Source organism: Oryx dammah, unplaced genomic scaffold, assembly GCF_014754425.2.
Source record: "Oryx dammah isolate SB20612 unplaced genomic scaffold, SCBI_Odam_1.1 HiC_scaffold_29, whole genome shotgun sequence".
Classification (NCBI taxonomy): Eukaryota; Metazoa; Chordata; class Mammalia; order Artiodactyla; family Bovidae; genus Oryx; species Oryx dammah.
In genome coordinates this window covers 19,648,142-19,668,075 of record NW_024070213.1, presented here as the reverse complement: position 1 = coordinate 19,668,075, position 19,934 = coordinate 19,648,142, and the positions used below count along the sequence as shown (strand labels likewise).

At 35.4% G+C, this 19,934-nt stretch overlaps 1 protein-coding gene and 1 long non-coding RNA gene across 2 annotated transcripts; both read right to left on the bottom strand.

Annotated features, from left to right (window-relative positions):
• Positions 1-5,268: 5,268 nt before the first annotated feature.
• Positions 5,269-10,734, bottom strand: LOC120858826 (C-type lectin domain family 9 member A-like). Its single transcript, XM_040235166.1, has 4 exons — positions 10,530-10,734; positions 9,513-9,655; positions 6,610-6,716; positions 5,269-6,036 (listed from the first exon to the last, which is right to left on the bottom strand). The coding sequence occupies exons 1-4, from the start codon at positions 10,642-10,644 to the stop codon at positions 5,934-5,936; spliced, it is 468 nt and encodes a 155-aa protein (XP_040091100.1). The 5' UTR covers positions 10,645-10,734; the 3' UTR covers positions 5,269-5,933.
• A 4,112-nt stretch (positions 10,735-14,846) lies between these two features.
• On the bottom strand, positions 14,847-17,102 carry LOC120858835. Its single transcript, XR_005719949.1, has 3 exons — positions 16,895-17,102; positions 15,316-15,387; positions 14,847-15,012 (listed from the first exon to the last, which is right to left on the bottom strand). It is a non-coding gene; the product is annotated as an uncharacterized LOC120858835 (long non-coding RNA).
• Between the last annotated feature and the right edge of the window lie 2,832 nt (positions 17,103-19,934).

Here is a 19,934-nt window from a genome sequence, read left to right as displayed (position 1 = left end):
AGTTCTGGCAATGTTTACAGGTCATAGAAATATTTTTCAGGAAAAATACGTGGTTTTATTTCTTTATTTACCAGTACTTTAAATTTTCTCAATAATTTATTTTGTATTAATCATCTGCAAACTCATCTAAAATTTATAAAATATTTCTGTGTTGAGACTATGTAATTCACTGACATCAATTCTGTATTCATTTATTTAAAATATTTTCATAGGTTAGTAATTAATATACATTCATAGTATAACATGTGAAAAATAGAGGAGTATCACTGACTCCACAGTCTTCACTGAATATTGACTGTGCACTTTGAAGTCTACTATGTGATGAAAAGGCATTGAGAGGCAAAGAGGCCCTTACTTCATGAACATGTATGTGGAGGACATGTTTTGTTTTGTTTTAGGAGCAAAAACACATATTTAAGAAACACACAAATGAATAAGGAAGACACATGTATTTTTTTCTTTAAAACTTTTTTTATTGGATTCTAGCTGATTTATAATGTGTGATAGTTTCAGGTGTACAGCAGAGTGATTCAGTTATACACATACCTGTATCTACTCTGTTTTTAGATTCTTTTTCTATATAGGCCATTACAGAGCATTGAGTAGAGTTCCCTGTGCTACACAGCAGGTTCTCTTTTATATACAGTAATGTATAGATGCTAATCTCCCAGTGTATCCCTGCCCTCCCCATAACCTGTTGGTTTTCAGTCATGTCTGACTCTTTGCAACCCCATGGACTGAAGCACACCAGGCTTCCCTGTCCATCACCATCTCCCAGAGCTTGGCAAACTCATGTCCATTGAGTCAGTGATGCCATCCAACCATCTCATCCTCTGTCGTCCCCTTCTCCTCCCGCCTTCAGTCTTTCCCAGCATCAGGGTCTTTTCAAATGAGTCAGTTCTTTGCATCAGGTGGCCAAAATATTAGAGCTTCAGCTCCAGCATCAGTCCTTCCAATGAATATTAAGACTTGATTTTCTTTAGGACGGACTGGTTTGATCTCCTTGTAGTCCAAGGGAATCTCGGGAGTCTTACCCAGTACCACTGTTCAAAAGCATAAATTCTTCAATGCTGAGCCTTCTTTATAGTCCAACTCTCACATCCATACATGACTACTGGAAAAGCCATAGCTTTAACTATAGGGACCTTTGTCAGCAATGTAATGGCTCTGCTTTTTATTTGCTGTCTAGGTGGTAACCATAAATTTATTTACTACATCTGTTGACTACTTCTCTATTGTAAAATGTCGTATAGATGGGAAAGAGAAACAAAACTATTTATTTGCGAAATGACATAATTGTCTGCACAAATTCCAAAGTATCTCCAAAATCTTCCTAAAACTAATCAGTAAGTAGAGTCCCTGGACTGCAAGGATATCCAACCAGTTGATCCTAAAGGAAATCAATCCTGAATATTCATTGGAAGGACTAAGGCTGAAGCTGAAAGTCCAATACTTTGGCCACTTGATGCAAAGAACTGACTAAATGGAAAAGACCCTGATGCTGAGAAAGATTGAAGCCAGGTGGAGAAGGGGACGACAGAAGATGAGATGGTTGGATAGCATCACTGACTGATGGACATGAGTCTGAGCATTTTGTGAGTTGGTGATGGCAGGGAAGCCTGGCATGCTGCAGTCCATGGGGTTGCAAAGAGTCGGACATAACTGAGTGACTGAATTCAACTGAAACATGGTTTCAGATAGAACAGAATATTAAAATCAGTTATATTTCTATATAAATTATTAGAAATTGAGAAAAACAAAAAGTATCATTTATAATGGACTTCCCTGGTGGCTCAGACGGTAAAGCGTCTCCCTACAATGTGGGAGACCTGGGTTCAATCCCTGGGTTGGGAAGATCTCCTGGAGGAGGAAACGGCAACTCATTCCAGTATTCTTGCCTGGAAAATCTCATGGATGGAGGAACCTGGTAGGCTACAATCCATGGTGAAGGGTTAATGCGGCCACAATAGGGAAAGTGGAGATGTGCTGCTTGCAAACAAGATGTTCTGCCAAGGAGACAGACACAGCCTTGAGATTAATGGTCCCTTGCAAATGAGGGAACATTCCCTTCTTGTGATAAGGGCTCTGGACAGACTCTGCAGTAGGCCGGAATTTCACTCCCTTTTGCTGTACGATAACGTTTATGCACATGCGCTGTACTGAAAAAGTTTGGTCATACAGTCTGGAATTCTGCCCAGGGGGGCGATATAAAAGTAAATCACAAGCCTGCTTGCTTGCACAGTTATTATTTTTCCTCTGGCCAGAGTGGTGTTTGTCTCTTGTGTGTGTCTTGTCTTTTATGTCATTTCACTCGTAATCTCCAACACATGGGGTCAAAAGCTTTAAGTTGATAGTATAAATGTACCAAATATTTGCACCATTCGCATGCTGAATTATAAAATACTAGTGAGAAAGGTTGAAGAAGACAAATTGATAAATAAACTATAGTCCTAAACTGGAAGTCTAAACATTATGATGATTCCTTTTCTCCCTTAATTGCTCTATAAATTTAAGTTAGTCATAATCAGAAACACACAACCTGGTTCTCTGTGACAACCTATAGGGGCTGGATGGAGTGGGAGAAAGGTTCATGTGGGAGGGGACATATGTATACTTATGGCTGACTCACATTGTTGTATAATAGAATTCAGCACAACATTGTAAAGCAATTTTCCTCCAATTAAAAAAAAAAGTTAAAAAATAAGAAACATGTTAAGCTTTTATTTTGTAGAAATTTGCATATTAATTTTAATTTTTAAAAATGAATTTTGTTTTTTAGAACAATATATATTTACAGAAAAAGTTTGCAGATAGTATAGAATTCCGTATATTCTGAAATCAGTTCCTCTTTAATTCATTTTATATTAGTATTGCTAATATATTTTGTTGTAATTAATAAACCAACATCAGTGTATTTTTAGTAACTAAAATCCATAGTTTATTCATGCTTCTGTAATTGTTTTTACCTATGTCCTTTTTCTATTCCAGAGTCCCATCCAGGTTACCACATGACATTTAGATGTCATGTCTCTTTAGGCTCCCCTTGGCTATTACAGGCTTTCCTTGTGTTTGATGATCTTGATAGTTTTGAAAAATGCTAGGTAGGTATATTTTAGAATATCCTTCATTGAGATATGTCTGACATTTTTCTCATGAGGAGATTGGAGTTGTAAATTTGGGGAGGACGACAGAGTGCAAATTGTATTACATCATGTCAAGGGAACAAACTGTGAGCATGACTTATCACTGTTGATGTTACCTTTGCTCACTGAGGTGGTGTTTCTCAGGTTTTCCACTCTAAGGTTACTCTGATTTTCCCTCTTCCATATGACGCTGTAACAATTTTTTTGGAAGGAAATCATTACGTGCAGTAAGTACTTAAGGAGTAAGGAGTCCCATCACTTTTAGGCAAGAGCATCTACATTATTAGAATTTTTCTGCATAGGAGATTGTTTCATCTCCCTCATTTGCTTAATTATTCAATCATTTTATACTACTGTGGACTCATGGATATTTTATATTGGGGTTATAATTAATACTATTTCTTTTCTGTGATTTTTGCTGCTTAAATTGTTCCAGCTTTGGCCATTGGTAATTCCTTTACCTAGTTGACATACCCCTACAGTTTTAAGCACGTCTCCACTTTCTAGAACTACAAAAATCTCCAGGCTCTTCTTATGTATTTCTTACCCCTATTTTAGAATCAGCCATTTTTCTTCAAGTAGCTAAGATTTTGTTTACTAGTAATGGAATTATAATAAAAAATGGCCACTAAGTAAGTTTTTTCTTCTTTGCAAAAAAAAAGGTTAAAACAATTTTGAAAAAGACAATGCAGGAGAACTCACATCGCTTCACAACTTCCTATAAATTCACAATAATCAAGGTGTTGGTGAAAGAAGGCAGATATTCAGATCAATAAAATAGGATAGAGTTTAGAAATAGAAGTATAAGTGGTGAACTGATTTTTGACAAAAGTGCCATGATAATTCAACAGAAGAGTACAATTTTCAGAAAATGGTGCTGAAATAACTAGACATCTTTTTGCCAAACATTTTTAAAAAGAATTCAATCCATACTCTACACTATATACAAAATTAATGCAATGAAATATAGAATTCAACGTAAACTTAGAGCTTCTAGAAGAAGGCATAGGAGAAAAATTTTCAAGTTCAGGTTAATTAAGATTTCTTAACTAAAAACTTCTTAAATATAAAAACATATGTTTAAAAATTATTTATTGCACTTCTTCAAGTTAAACTGCTCATCTAAACTTCTAAAAAGAATGTTAAGAGAATACAAGGTATAATGGAAGGCAGTATTTATAAAACACATGTCTGAAAAAATATTAACATCCAAAATATATAAAGAGAGAACTCTCAGAGCTTAATAATAAGAAAATGAATAACCCAATAAAAATAGGCAAAATATTTAATCAGTCTTTACCGTAGGCGATCATATGAAAGAATGGTGCACATCATTTATTGATTCAGTTCAGTTCAGTTGTTCAGATGCGTCCGACTCTTTGTGACCCCATGAATCAAAGCAAGCCAGGCCTCCCTGTCCATCACCAACTCCCGGAGTTTACCCAAACTCATGTCCATCGAGTTGGTGATGCCATCCAGCCATCTTATCCTCTGTAGTCCCCTTCTTCTCCTGCCCCCCAATCCCTCCCAGCCTCAGAGTCTTTTCCAATGAGTCAACTCTTCATATGAGGTGGCCAAAGTATTGGAGTTTCAGCTTTAGCATCCGTCCTTCCAATGAACACCCAGGACTGATCTCCTTTAGAATGGACTGGTTGGATCTCCTTGTAGTCCAAGGGATTCTCAAGAGTCTTCTCCAACACCACAGTTCAAAAGCATCAATTCTTTGGTGCTCAGCTTTCTTTATAGTCCAACTTTCACATACATCCGTGACCACTGGAAAAACCATAGCCTTGACTAGACGGACCTTTGTTGGCAAAGTAATGTCTCTGCTTTTGAATATGCTATCTAAGTTGGTCATAACTTTCCTTCCAAGGAGTAAGCATTTTTTAGTTTCATGGCTACAGTCACCATTTGCAGTGATTTTGGAGCCCCCCAAAATAAAGTCTGAAACTGTTTCCACTGTTTCCCCATCTATTTCTCATGAAGTGATGGGACCAAATGCCATGATCTTTGTTTTCTGAATGTTGAGCTTTAAGCCAACTTTTTCACTTTCCTCTTCACTTTCTGCATATCTGAGGTTATCGGTATTTCTCCCGGCAATATTCATTAGAGATATATAAATATATCTTTATTATACCACACCTTTATTAAAAATAGTTTTAAATTTTTTCAATATTAAAGTTAGTTGGACACTAGCAAATGGAATTCTCATACACTGCTAATAGAATGCAAAATGGTACAGCCACTTTGCAATATGGAATCACACCCGGAAGTCTGGACTTGCCAGAAAGCATTCAAGCTATTAGTTGTGGTATAGGTCACAAACACAGATCTATTTGTTTTCTTTCTGTTACTATACGGTCTTTCTGCTAAAAAGTAAGGAATCAAACAAATGTATATACAATTGATACAGAATAATGACTTATTCCTGGCATTAAATCCCAGGTACAATGTACATGACAGTGACAACATTTTGCAAGATTACTTACTAAATCCGTGTGAGTTGCAGAAATTGACTACACAGTCCTAAGGTTCATGAGAAGCACTGATACTTTCTCACTCTGCCAACCTGTGCTCATAACTGGTGTGATCTGGGATTTATGTTTCAAAGAGGCCGAAGTGGAGGCTCCCAATGTATCTTTATCAAGCTAAAATATAGGTGCAGCCCATAACAAAGCATTCTGGAATGAGAGATATACAGACTGGACTTCCAAGGGTCTGAGTTTTTATAAGGAAAAGTTGTTGTATATGTCTTTGGTTGTTGTTTCATTAGGTAGCAAGACAAGCTATCTACTTCTCACAAATAAAGTGCATGGATCTGGAACAGTCAGCAGCAGACATCTTCATTGCTGTAATATGTGCACAGTTTCCCTTGTTTGACTCTTTCCAATCACTTAAAATAAAAGCATATAAATAATGTAAACTAGACATTCACTAATGCAAACATAAGAAATATTGGTTCAAAGGTAAGGTATATATGTTTTTCTTTCCTTACAAGAAACTATCCCTTGGTGCCCTAGCCTTTCCTAAAACATACTTTATAAGGATTATAGCAACAAGTTGAAAAGTCTCCCTCTCTCTATATACACTCATTTTCTGAACTTAAATTTTTTGTATGCATGTGTCTGTATGTATATGCAATGCTCATGTGTGTGCTCAGTTGCTAAGTTATGTCCTATTCTTTACAACCCCATGGACAGTAGCCTCCCAGCCTCCTCTGTTCATGGGTTTTCCCAGGCAAGAATATTGCAGTGCGTTGCCATTCTTCAGGGGATCTTCCTGATCCAGCGATCAAACCTGTGTCTCCTGCATTACCAATGGATTCTTTACCACAACGCCACCTGTATATGCCCATATATGTATGCATATTTGTCTATATATTAAAAGTGTGCATTTCCCTATGTACTTTTCAAAATGTAAACTAGAATATGGAACTTATTATTTACTATCTATTCTAGAGACTTACAATTTTAGAGAAGGCTTTGACTTATCTTCCCATGTCCATGGATTTCTGGTTCCTTTACGAGATAATCCAGTCCAATAGAAATAGGATAGTCCGCTTTGAATGAAGTTCTTCAATAAAAAGAGATATTTCTATGAGAAAAATGTCTTTTCATAATTCTGAAATGAAGTAATAATCTTTTTAATCTTTTTATTATTTTGAGTAACAAAAAGTATAAAGATCAACTTCATCCTGATTCTGTTCAAATGATAAAATAATAGAATCTTAGTTATATTTATTAAATATAGTGACATAAATGAGACATAAAATAACACCGTCTTAGCTTACCTATCTTTTTTTTTTATAGATTTTTTGGATGTAGATAATTTTTAAAGCTTTTATTGAATGTGTTGTAATATTGCTTCTGTTTTATGCTTTGGAGTTTTAGCCGAGAGGCGTGTGGGCTCTTAGCTTCATGATGGGGGATCACATCTGTACCTTGTGTCTTGGAAGGAAAAGTCTTAACCATTGGACCACTGGGGAAGTCCTGTACCTATCTTATTTAATCTTCAGACTAAAATACCTTAATTTACTTTCAAAACTGACACTTGTAGCTCAAGAAAAAAATTCTGAGCAAAATTGGTTGGTATTTTGAGGTTCAGGTGTGACAGATGTGAGGTTTTACCAATGTCATTTAATTTTTTTCCCAAAGTATTGTGCTTATTTTTTGTGAAGTGAGCATCTTGAAGAAGTGGTCCTTATTCTACCAGATGAGATGTTTACACAGGTATCTGGAAATTACTTGATAAGTACAAATGTAACTGATGTTCATCTTGTAACTTAATTTTTACCACATTTATGCACAAATATTGGGATTTCTCTGGTAGCTCAGTGGTAAAGAACCTGCCTGCTAATGAAAGTGATGAGGGTTTGTTTAAGACGATTCCCTGGAAAAGGAAATGGTCACCCACCCAAGTACTCTTGCCTGGGAAATCCCATGGACAGAGGAGACTGGCAGGCTACAGTCCATGGGGTCACAAGAGTCAACATGACTTAGGACTAAACAACAACAAACAACAACAATGTACGTATATCATCTCATGTGATCTTCCTAAAAGATGTTGGAAAGAAAATATAACCAGTTTTATTACAAGCAAAGTAGTGTGTGAAAGGGAACTAAAGAGAGTTTCCAACTATAAATTCTGTGCTTTTCTATTCTGCTTTAGTTTTTACCCTCAGTTTGTTTTTACTTTTCCTTTGTTTCTTTCACCATAGAGAATATGGCAAAAACTTAGTCTCTCTACCCAGAAAAAAATTACACACATACCATCTATTCTTAAGATTTGACATTCAATTTCATGGTTTTCATAGATGGTCTTATTTCTTGGTGAAGATATCCTACATGATCGATTAGGGCTTCTAGACTAAAGGTAATTTTTGAGCCCACCAGGCTCCTCTGTCCATGGAGTCCTCCAGGCAAGAATACTGGAGTGAGTTGCCATTCCCTTCTCCAAGGGATCTTGCTGACCCAGGGATTGAACCCAGATCTTCTGCAATGCAGGCAGATTCTTTCTCGTCTGAGCTACCAGGGAAGCCCCTTGGAATAAAAAGGAAGTTAATCCAGATCTGCAGAAGTCTTCTTTTCGGGTTCAGATTTGCTTCGTTTTCTTGATGGTTTTCAAGTTCATATTTTTATAGCTATTTATGAGTTGTTAAAAGCCAAAGATATGGGTAATTGTACTCTTACAGATAATTGAGTGAGTCTTAGTATCTGTGAAAGAATAATAAAAGATTCTCCTTAACTTGGAATGTAAGAATATATTTCTTGAAAGAATAATAGTAAATTATTTCTCTATTCAAATCAAGGATATTGATAAGGATTATGAAATATTTAGTTCAATTTTCTTGGAAGTTAGTATGAGTTAAAATTTAATATGAGCTTGAATTAATTGATCTTCAATTTTAAATTCATACTAAGTCTTCCTTTTATCCTAAACTCAGTGGTATTGTACTTCTTGATTTTGTTGGAGGTAAAATGACATTTTTTTTTCAGAGAGAAGCTACATTTCCATGAAATTATCAGTATGAAAATATAATTATTTCTGAAAAAATGATATATTTTAAGCATAATTTTTTCCCTAATTGTTTCATGTTCCCCTTTACATTTGCTCTACTGGAAAAGTTCTAACTGTGGGTGAATTAGATGAATTAAATGAAATTTTAATTTCATTTCTACTTGTATTTCTGACCTTAAGATGAGAACCGTCTAGATCTTAATCAACTTACAACTACAAACTGCTGCTGCTGCTAAGTCGCTTCAGTAGTGTCTGACTCTGTGCGACCCCATAGACGGCAGCCCACCAGGCTCCCCCATTCCTGGGATTCTCCAGGCAAGAATACTGGAGTGGGTTGCCATTTCCTTCTCCAATGCATGAAAGTGAAAAGTGAAAGTGAAGTCACTCAATCATGTCCGATTCTTAGTGACCCCATGGACTGCAGCCCACCAGGCTCCTCCATCCATGGGATTTTCCAGGCAAGAGTACTGCAAACTATGGACACTCAAATATTATCAAGCATTAAGATTTAGCTAACAGGACTTCCCCAGTGGTCAAGTTGTTAAGAATCTGTTTGCCAGTGCAGGGAACACAGCTTGGATCCCCAGTCCAGTAAGATTCCACATGCAACAGACAGCTAAACCTATGCACTACGACTACTGAGCCTGAGCTTTACAGCCCATACTCCACAACAAGGGAAGTCACCTCAATAAGAAGCCCTGTCACCGCGGTTAGAGAAAGCCCAAGGGTAGCAAGGAAGACCCAGCATGGCTTAAAAAAAAAAAAAAAAAAAGATTTAGGAAACAACTAATGGCCAGATGGCCAGGTGAATAAGATGAATACAGGGTGAGATGGAAAGCAGAAACACATCACCAGTTCTTCCTGATCTTCTATCTTAAGAAGTGTGGAGTTCATTTCCTTGCAGATTTTTTTACTTTCTTCAAAGTTCGTCCATTCATCCGAAAAATAGTAACATTTCTGTCCACAACACGACCATTTACTTTTACATTCCTTTCCTTAAAAACAAAAGATATTCCCCGGAGACCATTCAGTGTGTATCTTGATAGGAAGGCTCTGGAACTTAGCTACTGAGGACTCCTTTCTAGTCCTTGCAAAACCATTGACTTCATGAGATGGATGGACTTCATTTCTAAGTTCCTGGCCTTGGGGAGATGACTTGCATCTCTCCAAATCTATCCATAATACTATTAAAATTCTCTAGGAAATATATCTTAGAAAATTGATGTTTTTTCTCACAATCTCTACAGATAGGAGTTCACAGGGGAAAACAACTTTTTTGTATTCTCTGAAAGAAAGTCAAAGTCGCTCACTAGTGTCTGACTCTTTGCGACCCTGTGAACTAAACAGTCCATGGAATTCTCCAGGACAGAATACTGGAATGGGTAGTCTTTCCTTCTCCAGGGGATCTCCTCAACCCAGGGATTGAACCCAGGTCTCCTGCATTGCAGCCACAAGGAAAGAATTCTCTAGACTAAGTAAAATCTATAGGTACAGAGCTGATCTTAACTTAGCATTGATACATTGTACCTGTTTATGTATATCAGGTACATAAACCTAGTACCTGATCTACATATCCACAAGAGAGCATATGATAATGATTAAAGAATGTGCTAAAGGAGAGTTGTTAGAACTTTTTGGTAGAAAAAGTATTATTTTGTGAAACAGTGATTTAAAAGAATATATCATGTATACAGAAGAATCTAACCACTGGGAAAGGCTGAGTTTTTTTTTTTTTCCCCAATGAAATGAAATGAAAGTTGGACTCCACAACTGGCTGATTCTAAAATAAAATCCAATTTGAGCAGGTTATCAAGTGATTGAGAAAAGCAGAGAAGAAACATGTCGGTCTCAGTCTTTATGTCTACATACCTGTGTTAGGTGTTTTCTCTTTGAGAGTCATGTTTTTAGATGTGGAATTTTCTTGTGTTCCATTATCCAGCGGATGCTCTAGTAATCGACCCTGGAAAACTTTACTGTACATCATTAGCTCTAGGAAGGCATAACATGGGGCAGACTAATAGGCATAACTTAAATTTTAACATGTCAGTTAATGTTCAGGAGTTTAATTTCTGTGCTTTTTAGAGAGATAAGACTAGATAGGAAGACAAAAAATTACATCATAAAAAAGCCTTTGGGAATGCTGCTGCTGCTGCTGCTGCTGCTAAGTCGCGTCAGTCGTGTCCGACTCTGTGCGACCTCATAGACGGCAGCCCACCAGGCTCTGCTGTCCCTGGGATTCTCCAGGTAAGAACACTGGAGTGGGTTGCCATTTCCTTCTCCAATGCATGAAAGTGAAAAGTGAAAGTGAAGTCACTCAGTCGTGTCTGACTCTTAGTGACCCCATGGACTAGCAATAGCTAATCTGAAAATAACATTAAGAAAAATGTTCCATTTATGATAGCATCAAAAATAATAAAATATTCAGGGATACATTTAACAAAGATGTGTAAAACATGTACTTTCAAAAGAAAATCATTAAAAATTAAAGACATAAATGGAAAGATACCTCATATTCACTTTACATCACATATGAAAATTAACTCAAAATGGATCGAACACACACATGAAGAAGTTAAAATTATGACATTAGATAAATAGGTGAAAGTTGTGATCCTGGATTAGGCAATGGTTTCTTAGATATCGTACCAAAAACACAAGTGATCAAAGTAAGAGTATACTGGGATTCATCAACATTAAAAGCTTTTACACATGAAAAGTTACTACAAGAAAGTGAAAAGTAATACAAATAATGGGAAAATATTTACAAATTATGCATCTGATAAAAGATTAATATATAGATTAATTATATCCATACAGTGGAATATTTTTTGGCAATTAGAGGGAATGCCATGTTGATATATCCTATCATGAATGACCCTTGGAAGCATCATGTTAAGTGAAAGAAGCCAGTCACAAAAGACCATGTATTATATGATTCCACATTTAAGAAATGTCCAGAACAGGAAAATCTAGAAAGACATAAAATAGATTATTGGTTGCTCTAGGCTAGCAAATTTTGAGAGAAATGGGAAGCAATAGCTAACAAATGTGAGATTTCGTTTTGGAGTAAGGAAAATGCTCTAATATTGATAAAAGTTAGGCTTCCCTGGTGGCTCAGATGGTAAAGAATTTGCCTACAATGCTGGAGACCCAGGTTTGATCCCTGGGTCTGGAATATCTCCTGGAGAAGGAAACGGCAACCCTCTCCAGTATTCTTGTCTGGGGAATCCCATGGACAGAAGAGCCTGGTTGCCCACAGCTCATGGGGTCACAAAGCACTGGACACAATTGAATGATGAACAGTCTGTTTCATGGTTGTGCAGCTCTGAATATACTTGAAGTCACTGAATTTTACTCAGTAAAAGTGGGACTATATGGTTGGAGAATTGTTTGTTAATAAAAGTAATATATATCCGTTATATACATGATTATATGTATACACACAGGCATACAATTCAAAGAGTTTGGTTTATCAATAAATGCTGCAGAGGATGTGGAGAAAAGGGAACCCTCTTGCACTATTGGTGGGAATGTAGATTGATACAGTCTCTATGGAGAACTGTACGGAGAGTCCTTAAAAAAAAAACTAGGAATAAAACTATCATATGAAACAGCAATCCCACTACTGGGCATATACCCTGAGAAAACCATAATTCAAAAAGACACATGTACCCCAATGTTCACTGCAGCACTATTTGCAATATTCAGGACAAGGAAGCAACGTAGATGTCCACTGACAGATGAATGGATAAAGAAGTTTTGGTATATATAAACATAGAATATTACTTAGCCATAAAAAGGAATGGATTTGAGTCAATTAAACTGAGGTGGGCAAACGTAGAGCCTGTTATACAGAGTGAAGTAAGTCAGAAAGAGAAAAGCAAATATCGCATATTAATGCATATATACGGAATCTAAAAAAATGGTACTGATGAACCTATTTGCAGGAATAGAGACCCAGAGGTAGAGAATGGACATGTGGACATGGAGGGCAAGGGGAGAGCAGGGTGAATTGGGAGGTTAGGACTGACAAATATATACTACCATGTATAAAATAGCCAGTGAGAACCTGCCGTAGAGCATTGCAAGCTTAGCCTGGTGCTCTGTGATGACCTAGATGGGTGCGATGGAGGTCCAAGAGGAAGGGGATATATCTATACATATAGCTGATTCACTTCATTGTACAGCAGAACCTAAAGCAACATTGTAAAATAATTATACTCCAATAGAAAATAATAATAAAAAGTCACAAAATGGGTTTTAGACAGAGAGAACTGATTTAGAAAAGTCATCCATGTCCTATGAAATGGGCCTTGAGGGATTTCTAAAATGTCCATAGGCAGAGGAAGGCTACATGAGGAAGGCTGTCCAGATGAAGAGAATAGCATAAACAAACATACTGTGGCAGAGAGACTTAGAGAAACTGCAGGGACCAGCAAATGATCTAAAGTTATCTGAAGCCAATTTGGACATAGGGAGGAAAGCTCAAAATCATTTGGTTGAAATAAAACTGTGATTCACAAAGGCAAATACAAGTAGGGGAATTTTAACATAATTCAATACAGGATGAGACAGTTTCTTGGCATTTTGATGACATGATCATAGATATACTCGGAGAAGTTTATCTGGCAATAGCAATAGGATTTTGAAAGTCTCTTGACTTTAGGAGGTGACTGTAATAGTATAGGAGAAAAAGCATTGTTGGGTTGTAGTAGGTGTTTGTGAGAATACACAATATTAAAAAGTAAGTTTGGACTGCAGAATGGAGATTGCAGGAAGATTGGATCATTTATGAAAAGGTATCAGAGAGTATAGAGAAATTAATGTTCACAAAGTATGATCAGTCATCAATAAAATCTGAAATATAGTCTTTCCTGGAAGTAACCTGAATATGATCCAGGCTGTGTCAGTAAAGAAGACATTAGAAACTTTTGAGGAACTTGGTAATTGTCCAAGTGATTACATTAATGGTGATGGTGGAAAGGTTTCTTGGGTAGCACTGGAGATCATAGCTTTGGAACTACTAGGAAAAGAAGATTGGTAAAAATAGTAATTCCCAAGGGAGGAGACATTTGGTTCAGGGCACAGGTCTTGTTTAACTTACCCATAAATCCTAAGATTCCTGTGGTTAAAAGGAGAAGGAAACAGAAGATTCCAAGAATCACTACCGTGAAAAACCAAGGAAATGGAACTGAAGACCCTGTCCAGAGGGGGGGGAAAAAAAAGAGGCTGAGAAGATCAGCAGAGTAAAGATTAAGTAACAGAGCAGGGTTTAGAGAGAGATGTTCCATAAATTCAAAACCCTAACTCTTGAATATCTTCAAACTTGAAATTATAAATTGAAATGGATAATGAACAATTTGAAACATCAGTGAACTGAGAGTTATTCTGTTCTGTTAATAGGTATCTCTTAGGAAAGTCACTTATTCTAACTTTATCAAAATAATCCTCTGATTCATTTCTATGATTTATGAATACAAAGTAAATATAAAATATAGGTATTTGGTTTTTGGAATGCAAACATACTTCTAAAACATATCTATATAAGTCAATTTTATTGACCCATGATGAGAGTATATTTGTAATTTTATAAATATTGTGTGCTTCCATGCATAAAAAGTATATATATATAAATACCCATCATTTTCTTATTGGAACTTTGCTATAGTTTAAGCAGTAGAAGAAATTATAACTCTAAACATATATCAAATAATATTAATCACACATTGTTTCTTGAAATTTCATAGAACAAGTGGATAATGACATCAGGAAAGTCACAATAGTTTCCAAACAAATTGAAAATAAAATGAATGTTCCCACTTGACTGCTCAGTTACAAATTTATGTATATAGCACGCAAACTACAATAATTATCTGCAATATACTAAATATGGGCATTTCATTTTCAATACTACTTTTTCGGTTTAGGTTATAGGATATAGTTTAAGCAATCCGGTGAAACTGGGCAGGCTTAGTAATTTGGTACCATGGTAAACTGAGCAATTGGAGAAGATGTAAGTTGGTCTGGCTTCCCTGGTGGGTCAGTGGTAAAGAATCCACCTGCCAAGCAGGAGATGCAGGTTTGATTCCTGGTTTAGGAAGATCTCCTGGAGAAGGAAATGGCAGCCCACTCCAGTACTCTTGCCTGGGAAATCGATGGACAGAGGAACTTGGTGGGCTACAGTCCATGGGGTCGCAAAAGAGTCTTACATGACTTAGTGACTAAACAACAAGGTAGACCTCTACATAAACTTTACCTTTTTCTTCAGGTGATTCAGTTCTTGTTACCTTTGTCTGGTTGGACTGTGAAGTGACTGTTTTCACTTCTGTGTAAATTAGCTGCTCTTTTGTCTCTGGAGATTAAGAGAGAAATCTTTTAATAGTCACACTATTTCTCATAAAGCATGTAGGTTATAAATATGTTTGAATAGAGTTGACAAAGTTTTTTTTTTCCCAAATAAAGGAGTTTTATGTAATTTTTTTCTTCTAACCATGTAAAGTCCACTAGGTAAATCTTTTAAATGACAAAATCTTGAGAATGAGTTAGACATAATGTGTCCTATGCTAAATTAAAATGAAATTCCTTATAAAAGTTATTTATCAAGGGAAAGAATAATAACATAATTCAGTAGGGATTGGAAGAAAAATACACTCACTTTCTTCTCGCGTTGGCTTTTTGGAAGGAATGTGCTTCACCGTTGCATAGGTTGCATGCTTTCCACTCATCTCTAAAAAATTTTAATAACAATTCTAAGACATATAAATCTACAGGTTTTTATTTAAACTAAGTTTTCAGGTTCTATTTTTCTGGGTTCTTTGTGTATTACTGACATCACTATTTCATGCCATTTAATTACTGATGCATGATTTTACTTTTGCAATTTTCTTTTAAGAAAGATTTTTTTTCTCAGATAATTTTCATTCCCATTCTTAAAATTATCCATTAACATCTCTTTAGATATCATTTCACCTATTACCTGGAGTTCTCTAAATGTGGTGTATACTTCAACTTTAAAAGGGTAACAGTGCTATGACATTTGAAATATTCATACTACACTTAAAAAACTCTCTCTATCCAGAAAAATGCCAATATAAATTTTATGAGTCATTTTGTATTGTAAAGATAGTGTTACATAATATATTCTAAAATTTCTCTTTCCTCAGTTCTCCTGATATTTTTCTTTTTATCTTCATTCTTTTTTCGTGATTAAAGATAGTTTACTTCCCATTATCTTTGAAAGAACCTCTTCCAACAAGTTGTTAAAAATGAAAGCCCTACAAATGTGATTCAAATTGGTTTATTTGTAATCAAGTAATCCTGTAGGGTATGTGGCATTATGTCCATAATATTTGAACATATAGGTTAAAAGCAACCATATGTTTATTTTCCTTGAAATAAATGAATATTTATATATAAGTATTTATATTAATATATTTATATTAAATTAATATTGCTATTTGCAATTTTTTGAAAAGTTAATTTACTTCAAACAGTTTAAATATAATTTTGATAATAACAACAATATTCTATACAATAGAATTCTGATAACAAACAAATTAAAAATTCTTATGTTCACTAGTTTGCCAGCATATCATCAAACAAAATACTTTTTATATATTTTCATTTCCTCAGAGAATTACGCTCCATTGTTATCTTTTATAATATGATTAAAATATATAGGCCTCTGTGTTTATAATATTCACTTACGGCATTTAAAGTTTCCTAAAGATAACTTCTCATAAGACAACACAATTGTACAGAAATAGGTTTATAATGCTTTTAAAAATTCTTTACCAGATTTGGAATATATGAAGAATATGGAAGCTACATCACATATATAAGAAAATTCTGGATGTAGGTGTGAAATAGAGATACACAGTGTTATACAGACAAGAACAATTAATCACTGATTAAATAATTATTTTATTACTCATATCCTGCCTTCATTGATGTGATCATTTGGTTTATCCACTCAGTTAATCCAAGAGATATATTGAAATATTGGCTAACAACACTATGGTTGTAGTCAATGGTAAACCATGAAAAAATATAAGGTAATTTACCTTGTAAAGTAATTTTTAAGTCTGAACGATTTAGCTCTTTTTCCTACAAGATTAAATTTACTGAATTACTTTTTAAAGTCTCTATTCTTTGTGCTCCATATATGCAATCAAGTGGCACTGGTTATAATGATATATGCTGAGAGCAATAGCTATAGGTGTAGTTGGTGATACCTGTGTTAGTTCGGCGATTTCTGCTGAAGTCTGGTCCAAAGAGAAAAGGTAAACCCCGGTGGGCGAACAGCACAGATGTGTGAGCTGGACTCAGGATGGCTCTTCTGTCTGACTTACTTCACTCAATATGAGTTTCTAGGTCCAATCAGCTGTACTCCAATATAAAATAAAAAGGTTAAAAAAAGAAAAAAAGTTCTTCCTGGGATCTAAATATGACTGGTTCTTGCTCCAAAGGAGCTTCAGTATTTGCCAGCTCCTTGTGAAGATGTAAGAAAGCAGCTCGTATTTGAACTTCAGGCTTTACCATTTGCTTTTTTTTTTTTTTTTAGCAGAGAAAGGTCGTATTTTAACAGGGCAGATGACTGAGAAAAATAACTTAAAGGGCCATACTCACTTTGCACAGAATCCAAACACTGCATGTTTAAAAAAAAAACTGGGGTCGAGGGGTGTTCATTAACACCACTATGACCACCACCAAATGCTAGGATTCTAAATATAATCCCTATATCAAACACTAGTTTGGGCTTCAGACACTAGTTTGGGCTTTAAATAGCAACTGTACATAATGATATATTTAAATTTATCTTCTAAACTACACTAGTGAAAATATATGAATCCTAATAGTCCATCTTTCGTCACATTATTCTGAAGGGGATTTTGAATAATACATTTGAAGATGTTAAGATTTATTAGCTGGAGAGCCAGTCAACCCCTGGTTCTCTTAAAATATACTTAAATTCAATTGCTTTATTTTTTGAAACATTTTTTCCAGCACATGAATTTTTTACAGTCTACTTTTCAGTTCATTCCAATACAAGTATACTCTATAATCTCTAAATATACTCTCTACATATAAGCTTCAGGTTTTGAGATTTTTTATTTCGTTCCCCTTCAGTCTGTACTCTAATAATAAAGAGTAGAAATATACTGGCTTACCCTCTTAAGTAAGTGTGTTATTCGATCAGTCCTGTCTGACTCTTTGCAAGTCCATGGACTGCAGCCTGCCAGGCTCCTATGTCCATGGAATTCTCCAGGCAAGAATACCAGATTGGTTTGCCATTCCCTTCTCCAGGAGATCTTTCCAACCTGGAGATCAAACACTGCTCTCCTGCGTTGCAGGCAGATTCTTTACTGTCTGAAAAACCTTACCCTCTTAGTGGTAAAGAATCCACTTGGGAATGCAGGAGACACAAGAGATGTGGGTTTGATCTTCCCTGAATCGGGAAGATCCCCGGGAGAAGGAAATGGCAACCACTCCAGTATTCTTGCCTGGAAAATTCCATGAACAGAGGAGCCTGGCAGGCTACAGTCTATGGGGTTACGAAGAGTTGGATGTGACTGAGCACACACACACATGCACACACACACACACCCTCCTAGTATCTAAAGTAACAGTTCCAATAGTGTAATGAATAACGATGGTAATGCAGTTTAAGTACATGGGTTTTAACTCAGTAGAAAAAGATAGTTTTATCTGTTGTCACCATTCAATAATAATAAAAAGCACAATAAGAAATGTATTTCAACTGTGGATTTCAGTCATATAAAAAAAAACATTCTGGAGTGGATGAATTTGTAAGATTTTCCATTAAGTTCTAGTTTGGAGAAATGATGACAAAAGGAAAACCTATTTTGAAATAAAAATAATTTGTTACCAAATGTTCAAACAGAATGAGTGTAATAAAAAAGTAACTCTATGTAGGCTGTAAAAGAGGAATGCTACTTATGTTCTGATTATATGTTCTTTGGGGCTTTGTAATAGTCCCTTCTTATTTTTGTCTTGCTCTCTTCAACTGCTCTGTGTGCGTGTGTTAGTTGCTCCATCCTGTCTGACTCTTTGCAACCCAATGAACTGTAGCTTGCCAGGCTCCTCTGTCCATGGGATTTCCCAGGCAATAATATTGGAGTGGGTTGCCATTTCCTACTTAACTGCAATAGACTTCGTCTAAGACAACCATCTGGTAAGCTCAACACGCAACACCATGTAATTGTAATATCAGAACCTGAAAACATTTGCTTAGGCCTTAGCTTCTCACATTTTCAAGTCCACTGAATATTTCCACTTCTTCCTGATCACTAGTTTCTCCACTTAATAAAAAAATCAATTCTCTTACCCACTTCTTGATCATTTTTCTTTATAATATTATACCTCTCTACAGAAATTTCCTTCTGTACAATATAATGTACCCATTATTTCTAAATGTCACTAGTTCTTTAATCTTCCATATTTAACATAGTTCTCTTAATCTTTACTCTGATTACGCTTCACCTTACAAATTGGTTTCTCCAAGTTTAAAAATTAATTTACCTAGATTACTGAATATTTTACAGCACTGTGCTAAATGCTTTGCAGATACTACCTCATTTAATCCTAAAAGAATTTGAAATGTAAGAAAAATAAATATCAAGTTTTTTTTACGAAGTGATAGTGCAACCTAACAGTTATTGTTAACTTTTTGTTGGCTTTTCTTTTGTCTTAATTTCAAGAACATATTCATGTAGATAAACACAAACACATCCACAACTGACGAACATTGAACAGTCTGTTATTTTGTATAAGCCTCAGCCTTTAGTTAGCCCCAAAAGAAATAAACTCAAAGAACTCGAAATTTCAAAATACGGAAAAGAGGATGATGTTAAAAAAATGTTAGCATTGGAAACCTAGTATTTGCCATCTGCAAAGTATACTTCTTAAAAATAATCTTGGTGATATCACATTTTTCAAACTGTTATGTATACTCTATTTGTCCTAATATAAAATTAAAAATTGATATGTATTTTCTGACTTTCTTTATACACAGAGCACATTGGAAGTTTATTTTGCTTTGTGTCTTGGTATTTTAATAATATGAACTAACAGGTCACAATTATTAGTATTCAGAAATATTTTTACCATGTAAGCAGAGTTCAAGCAAAATTTTAACAAGACAATAATTGCTCAAAAATATTTAAATACTAGTCAGAGCCCCTGTTTGAGTTTCCTGAGCCATACAGCAAATTCCCATTGCTACCTATTTTACATATGGTAATGTAAGTTTCC

Bases quoted from the DNA above. Each gene is read 5' to 3' on its own strand.
- LOC120858826 (XM_040235166.1), bottom strand. From the start codon at position 10,644: ATGATGTACAGTAAAGTTTTCCAGGGTCGATTACTAGAGCATCCGCTG. The intron at 6,717-9,512 runs GTGATGTGTTTC...TTTTTATTGAAG, and splicing joins TAGAAGATCAGGAAGAACTG to AACTTCATTCAAAGCGGACT. The intron at 6,037-6,609 runs GTAAGTCTCTAG...TTTTATTTTAAG, and splicing joins TCAAAGCCTTCTCTAAAATT to TGATTGGAAAGAGTCAAACA.